Source organism: Gymnoscopelus microlampas (assembly GCF_963454915.1).
Source record: "Gymnoscopelus microlampas genome assembly, chromosome: 22".
NCBI lineage: Eukaryota > Metazoa > Chordata > Actinopteri > Myctophiformes > Myctophidae > Gymnoscopelus > Gymnoscopelus microlampas.
Window position 1 is genome coordinate 34,426,275 of NC_139959.1, and position 9,771 is coordinate 34,436,045.

General features: G+C 40.9%; 1 protein-coding gene across 1 annotated transcript in view; it reads left to right on the forward strand.

The window, feature by feature from the left end:
• Nucleotides 1-4,331: 4,331 nt before the first annotated feature.
• The window catches only part of LOC311039039 (sodium channel protein type 3 subunit alpha-like), a gene marked incomplete at both ends in the record, with an annotated part of 157,229 nt that continues 151,789 nt past the window's right edge, over nt 4,332-9,771 (forward strand). The window contains 3 exons of the mRNA XM_084048681.1: nt 4,332-4,454; nt 5,786-5,929; nt 8,637-8,755. Of these exons, the coding sequence (XP_083904807.1) occupies nt 4,332-4,454; nt 5,786-5,929; nt 8,637-8,755 (386 nt within the window). The remainder of the gene's footprint in view (nt 4,455-5,785; nt 5,930-8,636; nt 8,756-9,771) is intronic.

The following is a 9,771-nucleotide window of genomic DNA, read 5'->3' on the forward strand; positions in this document are numbered from 1 at the left end:
AAGTGGAAAACACAGCCTAGGAAACAGGTGAATAGAGTGTTTGTTCAGTAACAGTGTTGAATAGCTCTATATTGTGATAGTAATCATTGCTATAGAGTGTTTGTTCAGTACCAGTGTTGAATAGCTCTATATTGTGATAGTAATCATTGCTATATAGTGTTTTTTCAGTAACAGTGTTGAATAGCTCTATATTGTGATAGTAATCATTGCTATACAGTGTTTGTTCAGTAACAGTGTTGAATAGCTCTATATTGTGATAGTAATCATTGCTATAGAGTGTTTGTTCAGTAACAGTGTTAAATAGCTCTATATTGTGATAGTAATCATTGCTATAGAGTGTTTGTTCAGTAACAGTGTTAAATAGCTCTATATTGTGATAGTAATCATTGCTATAGAGTGTTTGTTCAGTAACAGTGTTAAATAGCTCTATATTGTGATAGTAATCATTGCTATAGAGTGTTTGTTCAGTAACAGTGTTAAATAGCTCTATATTTCGATAGTAATCATTATTATTGAGTGTTTGTTCAGTAACAGTGTTAAATAGCTCTATATTGTGATAGTAATCATTATTATTGAGTGTTTGTTCAGTAACAGTGTTAAATAGCTCTATATTGTGATAGTAATCATTGCTATAGAGTGTTTGTTCAGTAACAGTGTTAAATAGCTCTATATTGTGATAGTAATCATTACTATACAGTGTTTGTTCAGTAACAGTGTTGAATAGCTCTATATTGTGATAGTAATCATTGCTATACAGTGTTTGTTCAGTAACAGTGTTGAATAGCTCTATATTGTGATAGTAATCATTGCTATAGAGTGTTTGTTCAGTAACAGTGTTAAATAGCTCTATATTGTGATAGTAATCATTGCTATAGAGTGTTTGTTCAGTAACAGTGTTAAATAGCTCTATATTGTGATAGTAATCATTGCTATAGAGTGTTTGTTCAGTAACAGTGTTAAATAGCTCTATATTTCGATAGTAATCATTATTATTGAGTGTTTGTTCAGTAACAGTGTTAAATAGCTATATATTGTGATAGTAATCATTATTATTGAGTGTTTGTTCAGTAACAGTGTTAAATAGCTCTATATTGTGATAGTAATCATTGCTATAGAGTGTTTGTTCAGTAACAGTGTTAAATAGCTCTATATTGTGATAGTAATCATTACTATAGAGTGTTTGTTCAGTAACAGTGTTAAATAGCTCTATATTGTGATAGTAATTATTGCTATAGAGTGTTTGTTCAGTAACAGTGTTAAATATAGCTCTATATTGTGATAGTAATCATTGCTATAGAGTGTTTGTTCTGAGCAAATCTTTATATTAAACTGTGGTGTTTGCAGTGACAGGAATCAAAGTCTCACACGTGCCAACAGAACACGCAACCCATCATACAGCTGCTCCAAACATCACCACACCTGTGCACTGATCCATGACACACATTGTCTGACAACAGTGCTCTCTCTCTCTCTCTCTCTCTCTCTCTCTCTCTCTCTCTCTCTCTCTCTCTCTCTCTCTCTGTCTGTACCATAACCCCTGGCAAAAAAAACAGAAACAGGGACAGTATCATGACAGCATTTCGAAGGGAAATTGTGTTTTTCTTCTTTAATCTGCTTCTTTTCTCTCCGTATTCCTCGGTCACTCCAGCCACCTGCAGGATGGAGGAAAATGACATGTCACGATTATTGTACCGAAAATAATTGTGATTAATGATATGTGACCCACCGCGACAAACGAGCAGCCATTGGAACATCGCTGCAATCAAAATATGTTTAAGACTTAAAATGCGACTTTTGTTAACCACTTGAACACCTACTATTCTGGGGGGAACGTTGGCCAAAGATTGCCGATCTACAAGCTCACGTTGTGAGCTTGTATATCTGCTATTCTTGGCGAATCGATCTGTGTAGAGTGAAATAAGAGTGTACCAAATGCAATCTTTACTGGTCCGTTTTTATCAAGTATAGAGGGGTTGAAGTGGTGCTGGAATTTGCAGCTTCTCCTCTTGCCCGGCAGTTCCCTCCCTCAGCATCCTTCTCCCGGTGTAGCCTACCCCTCCATCCCTCCTCTGCACATGTTGTTTTTTATCCCCAAACCTTCTAACCTGGGCTGATCCTCTCTAATGTAGTCATTTCTGATCATGTCCTGGCTTGTCGTCCTCGTCCGTCCTCCTTGTCACTCCTAATCTTCAGCATCCTCAACTCTGCCACCTCTAGCTTTTCCAAGCCACAAAGCATGGCTGTTCTCACTGTACTGTCTGGTACATCTTTCCCTCTCACTCTTGCTGTTACCCCTCTATCACGAATCACTCAGACTGACACTTTCCTCTGTCCGTTCCACCCTGCCTGCACTCTCCTCTTCACCTCCTCTTCCACACGCCCCACTACTTTGGACTGTTGACCCCAGAGGAGAAACTTTTTTTTTTTTTTGCAACTATTTTTGATTTTTTTAAATAAATATCAGAGGTGATGCGATAACGATACCGTAACTGCATCGATGCATCGTTTTTTAATTTTGAACAATCTACTATATCGATATAGTCCATGAGCCAGAGCCCCAAAATTGAGCAATGATTATCGAAAGAGTGGGCAAAACCAAACCTATATTAAATTGTTCATAGGGTCAATACCAGTAAATAAATATATGCTAACCTTTCCACAGGAGTAGCTTTTTCATGGTTATCACATATTTTGTTATTTTCCCCATACGTACATGACAGGTGAAAAAATGACAAAATTGAAAAAAGAGTTATCATAATGAAACTTCCTGAGTTGATTACTTACATCAAGACAATGATTTATCGTATTACAAGTTTTCTGAAATTATATATTTAAATATGCAAATTAGGCATTAGGAAAATATGCCCAAATTTGCATAACTTTCGAGAATCAACATTGGAATATTGGACAAAGCCAGAGTCAACATACTTATTTCATTTGGTTAAGATGTTGGAGTCAAAGGTTTTTAACGAAGGAATATTCAATATCTGGCTCAATTTTGGGGCTCTGGCTCATGGACTAAATGCCCAATTTGCATATTTAAATATACAATTTCAGAAAACTTGTAATACGATTTATTATATTATAATTATATCCATAATGATAACATTTTCCCTTAAAAAACCTGTGCTATCCACACGTTTCTAATAGCTAAATAGTTACTGTATTGATTTTAAATCATTGAATCGTCTCGTATTGCCATGAATGAACCAATATTGTCCATGTAACGTATCGTCAACCATGTATCGTGATGCGTATCTTATCGCTGTTAAAATGTACACCCCCTTTTTTTTGTGTTTCATCATGCAATCCAGTGACTCTTATCATCCTGTTGTATATGGTATTGTTATTAACAGTTTTGCTGCACATGTCTCACCAACATTTTGCTGTTTATACCTGTATGAGTGAATGACAAGTAAACCCCACTTGATTCTTGATTCCGTCCAATTATTGCAATAACCTGGTGGGCTTAGGCATAGTTTGTGTGAGGTTATGTTAAGGTTAGGAGAGGGGGCGGGATTAATGGACTGTGATGTCAAAGTCCATGGGCCACTTTTCTGAGCCAAATTATATTTAAAAAAAAACAGACCACTGAAAATCCACTGAATGTTCAAAGTTCCTTTTTTTGGGGTGTGATTGAGGTCAGAAAACAAATATATATAAACAAAAATAAACAGGGAAAAAATGGGAATTTGATGTCATGAAACCTTTAAGGTTAGGTTTAGACGTAGTTCGTGTGAGGTTGTTGAGGTTAGGTTTAGGCATAGTTTTTGTGAGGTTAAGATTAGGGTTTGGCTCCCACGCGGTAACTTTTTGCCGCTGGGGGCACCACATCCTTTTTTGTGTAGAAACAGGGACTGGGTTTTGCTCCTCCCCTTTCTTAATCCACTTCCTTCCGGGTGCTTCTGTGTTTATTCGGAATTCCTACTTACAACAACACTACATAGGGCAGTGATGCTGACAGATTCAGCAGAATCTGTCTTGAGAGATTAGGCTTAAATACTGTACTGTATAATGTGTGCCGACCAATGGTACTTCAGAACAACGGACTGTCGGACTAATGCCGCGGAACGGAACCGCACAAAACGTGTAAATCACACGTTTTGCTCAAGTTGAAAAGTGTTCGATTCAAGACATTTTTTTGTTACGATTTCAGAAGACCCATGCTCTGCATATCACTACGGGATATTAACCCTGTGTGTGTGTGTGTGTGTGTGTGTGTGTGTGTGTGTGTGTGTGTGTGTGTGTGTGTGTGTGTGTGTGTGTGTGTGTGTGTGTGCATGCATGTGCAGCTGTACGGTGTACAGTGTGTATTCTCTCAGGATGAGAAGATGGCCGACTGTGTGTTTCCAATGGGCCCCGACAGCCTGCAGCTGTTCACCCCTGACTCTCTGCAAGCTATCGAAGTGCGAATCAGAGAGGACAGGGCCCAACGCGCCAAGGAGTACCAGGAGGTACGAGCGCACACGCAGACACACACACACACACACACACACACACACACACACACACACACACACACACACACACACTTTTCAGGAATTTGAATCCTGAAAAGTAACAGTTTTGGACATTTGAGGTTTACACCCGACAGAGACGATATGTGTAGTCAGCCCCAGAAAGGCTCTAAACTGAAACTTATAAAGAAATACAATTCAATATAACAGCCAATCCCCTCGAAAGCCATTCAGCCCTGTTAGTTACTTAAAGAAGAATACCACTCATTTTCAACATTGAACTATGTCATTAACTCATTCCCTCGAGGTCACAATGACCTCGTTGACATTTGTGAAACCACACCTGAAAACCCTCAGTGATTAGCAACCATCAGGGTATCAATCATACTGGAGATAAATATTCTATGACTACTTGAAAAGGTAAGATAATCGCAAAATCCTGGCAGAGGGACCACAAGCTTGAAATAAGTCGGGCAGTACACCAGCTGTTGTGTGGAAATAAGAACAAAGTGCCCCTCTGTGTTGCCTAGAACTGGATAATTGATTGTTGGGGTCATGTGATCAGTGACATACAGACGGTATTCTCTTTGGCTCCGCCCGCTAGGCTGCCTCATTCACTAGAATGGGGAATCTCACTTCCAGCGGAAACAGCGCGACTTGTAGTTTATAATGGCATTATGGTTATATAGCACATTTCACAAGACATAGTACGTGTATTTTTATTTTATATAGGGCTTCTATCCGAAGCGCTTTACATTGATTGTGCCATTAGCCCATTCACACACACATTCATACACCGATGGCGGAGGAAACTATGCAAGGCACCAACCTGCTCATCGGGAGCAATTAGGGGTTCAGCGTCTTGCTCAAAGACACTTCGACACTAACTCTAGGGGAGCGCCTTGCGGTTTTCCAGTTCACTCTACCCGGCCACTCTACCCCTGAGCCACTGCCGCCCAAAAGTGCCGATCAGAAAGTGTAAATAATAGAAATCAATTGGCTGAAAATGCTCTAACAAGTCATAACTTCTGTAAGCACTGTTTCAGCTGGAAGTGAGATTCCCCATTCTAGTGAATGCAGCAGCCTAGAGGGCGGAGCCAAAGAGTACACCGTCCGTATGTCACGGATCACATGACCTAACAATCAATTCTCCAGTTCTAGACAACACAGATGTGGGGGTACTTTGTTCTTATTTCCACGCAACAGCTCTAAGGTGTATTAATGACATAGTTGAATGTTGAAAATGAGTGGTAATCCCCTTTAATTGAAAATATGGGGGCGGGGGGTGGTGTAGTAACATAGTGTACATTGTGTTGGTGTCTATGTAGGATCTGGGTGACGTTGTGGAGGTCCGCCCCCGTGGGGACCTGGAGGCGGGGAAATCACTACCCAGGATATTTGGAGACATCCCCCCCCACCTGGTGGGCGAGCCGGTGGAGGACATCGACCCCTACTACTTCAAAGACCGCCGGGTACGAATCGATAACCTTTAGCCTTAAAGATGGGGTGCCATGACTTTTGTACTTTTTCTGTTTGTGGTTGTTACAGTGGTGTAATGTAACTAAATACATTTACTCAAGTACTGTAATTAAGTACAATTTTGAGGTGTTTTTACTTTACTGGAGTATTTCCAATTTTCAATAGTTCTACTTCTACTCCACTGCATCTCAGAGGCAAATATTGTACTTTTACTCCACTACAATTATTTGAAAACTTTAGTTACTAGTTACTTTGTAGATTTTGATCATTATTACAAAACATTATCCACTTCAGCCCTATAAACATTTCGTACATTTGAAAATAGCCGATCTACAAGCTCACAATGCGTCGCAATGCGACGCATTGTGAGCTTGTAGATCTGCTATTTTCAAAAGATTTGTACACATTTTATACCTTTAAAAACTTGTGAAACAGGACATTCTGCACAATGAGTACTTTTACTTTTGATACTTCAAGTACATTTTGATACCAATACTTTTGTAATTTTACTCACGTACATTTTTAATTAAGGACAGAGTATTTCTACATTGCAGTATTGATACTTTTACTTAAGTCAAAATATCAGTACTTTTTTCCACCATTGATGTGCAATGATGTCTTCCCTTTGGATTTTGGATTTCTTCTTGTTAGCTGAAATCTTTTGAGTCAAAAGTGCCGATCAGAAAACTGCGCTTTTCTGACGTTCCAAAATCATACCCTCCCCCTCATTATCATAACGCAACAGGTGTGGGCTTGGCTAACACAAACACACGTGAGCAACGGGGGGGGGGGGGGGGGGGGGGGGGGGGGGCAAGAACGTGGGGCAAAGTAAACACACAGAGAGAGAGAGAGAGAGAGAGAGAGAGAGAGAGAGAGAGAGAGAGAGAACAAGCAGAAAAACAATCCATGAGACTCACCACTACACTACTGCAACGGATGATTGAAAGATCAGTTCTTCCATATTGCATGGTTAAATACATTAATGCATTTGCACAATGCAGAGCAAAATGATTGATAGTAAGGAACCAACTGTACCCTTACATAGCCTACATATCTGTAACTCTGAGATTGTACAAATGGAACCAAATGGACCCATATAGGATCTTTTTCCAAGCTTTACTGTTGTAGATGTCCAGTGCCATATCAAACAATCTGTAAAGGCTGTGGGCACCAGCAGCTGTCAGAGCTAGACCATTAAGTAAACAACTGGCCCTTTCATGAGGAAAGGGGGGGGGGGGTAGGACAGGTGGGTGGTGCTTAGGTGAAATCCAGGCATACTTAATGAACTGGTGGTCCGCATAAAAACATTCTTAATACCTGATGATCATGTTTTTTTTTATGGGGGGGAAATCACGGCACCCCATCTTTAAAGGAGTTGTTCACCCTAAAAAATACGTATTTTGTATCAATTAATTACACACCCTGTGAAGCCTTGAATTCATGGCTTATTTTTTTGTCGCATTCCTGAGCTAATAATTTGATGACCGGTGGAGTCTTTGGTTCAAAAACATGAATCCAAGGCTTCATGGGGTGTGTAATTGATATAATTAGTTTTGGGTGAACTACTCCTTTAACCCATAACCTTTAACCCTGACCCATACTACTACAAATGCCACCTTGTACAATAACCTGACCCTTAGTCCTTAACCTTTAACCCTTAACCTTAAGCCTTACCCTGACATTTCAGAGATCACCTTGTGAGACACAATGCTACTTTTAAAGACCACAGACCTTAAAGCTGTATCATTGGTCTATTAGATCTCTCTCTCTCTCTCTCTCTCTCTCTCTCTCTCTCTCTCTCTCTCTCTCTCTCTCTCTCTCTCTCTCTCTCTCTCTCTGTTTTAATAATATGAAACGCATCACTTCCTCCTATGTCACCTGTTTCACATGACTTTTATTTTTACTTTTGCCCTCCTTTATTTCATTCTCTCTCTTCTCCTCTTTTCTCTCTCGCTCTCTCTCTCTGTCTCTACATTTCATCATCCCTCTCTCATTTTCTCTTTTTTCAGTCTAATTTTTGTGCTGCCCCTCCTCTCTCTCTCTCTCTAGTGCCCCCCCCCCCATGTTTTAGGTTGAGTGGTGGTATGTGTGGGTCTATGGGGAACACACAAACAAACATGAACGCACGCATGCACGCGCACACACACAACAACGCACGCACGCACACACACACACACACACACACACACACACACACACACACACACACACACACACACACACACACACACACACACACACACACACACACACACACACACAATGTGGGATGTATCCGTTTGTACTGTTTGTATTTCACGTGTACGGTAAATGGTAAACAAAGAACACGTCTGTGAAGCGTGAAGTGTTTTTCCTTATTTTTGGTATCTAATTGTGCCCTGTGTTTACATAACGTGTGTGTGTGTGTGTGTGTGTGTGTGTGTGTGTGTGTGTGTGTGTGTGTGTGTGTGTGTGTGTGTGTGTGTGTGTGTGTGTGTGTTGTTCAGGTTATTGACATGTACGCCAGTAGCAGTAAATACATTCATCATAAATCAATAACTAACATAACTCTCTCTCCCCCCCACCCCCCCCCCCCTCTCTCTGTATCCATTCTCCTACACCCCCCCCCCTCTCTCTCTCTCTCTCTCTCTCTCTCTCTCTCTCTCTCTCTCTCTCTCTCTCTCTCTCTCCCCCTCTCTCTCCCCCTCTCTCTCCATGCAGACCTTCGTAGTTCTAAACAAAGGAAAAGCCATCTTTCGTTTCAGTGCCACATCAGCCCTGTACATCTTCAGCCCCTTCCACCTGGTGAGACGAATCTCTATCAAGATCCTGGTCCACTCATATCCTTCACAATAAGAGTCCTACGCTAATTCACAATAAAGGTATTTTCAGACGAGAATCGGCCGGCGAGCTGTGTAATTCATTTTCAATGAGAGGCGGGCGATTATTTGGGACGCGCAGAGAAGTTGGGGGGTGGTGAGGCGAGCGGGGGCGGTCCCGTGGAATGCTCGCGCTCGTTTGTGCACGTTCATGCGGGCGGTAAGAGCTGGTGTGGTGAGCTTTCCTTTTCCCCACACCGCGGTAATGCCTGCATCCAGCGCTCCCCGTCTGATAAGACCTTAAGAGTTTATTATGTTTGGAGTCCTACATTCTTTCACAATAAGAGTTCACTACGGAGTCTTACACTCTTTCACAATAGGAGTTTACTGTGGAGTCATACACTCTTTAACAATAAGAGTTCACTATGTATGGAGCCCTACACTCGTTCACAATAAGAGTTTGCCACAAAAGTCCTACACTCTTTCACAATAAGAGTTTAGTATGGAATCCTACACACTTTCACAATACGAGTTTATAATGGAGTCCTACATTCTTTCACAATAAGAGTTTACAATGGAGTCCTATACTCTTTCACGATAAGGCTTTACCATGTATGGAGTCCTACACTACTTCATAGTAAGAGTTTACTATGTAGTCCTACACTCTTTCACAATAAGAGCGTTCAATGGAGTGTGTATTCTATGTTTGAGTCTTTTGTCTGAAGGAGCCAATGGGCGTGGCTTTGCAGGAACATGCCCGTGCCTGTCTGCTCATGCACTGCGCCGTGCACGTTCATGACATTTATACACGTGGGTCATGTTTATACATGATAGAAGGTGAGTCACGTTTGTTTGTTTCAAGGGAGATGGATTATTTTAAGTGGAGGGGAACAAACGCAGAACACCCGCGCAAGTGTCTGGCTCAAGGCACACACAGACCAAGGCAAATCGTTGGTTCAAGTCCCAGTAATAATAATAGTAATAACAATAAATAAATAACAAGTCCATACCCGTATATGTGCAGTCAAAGTATTTGC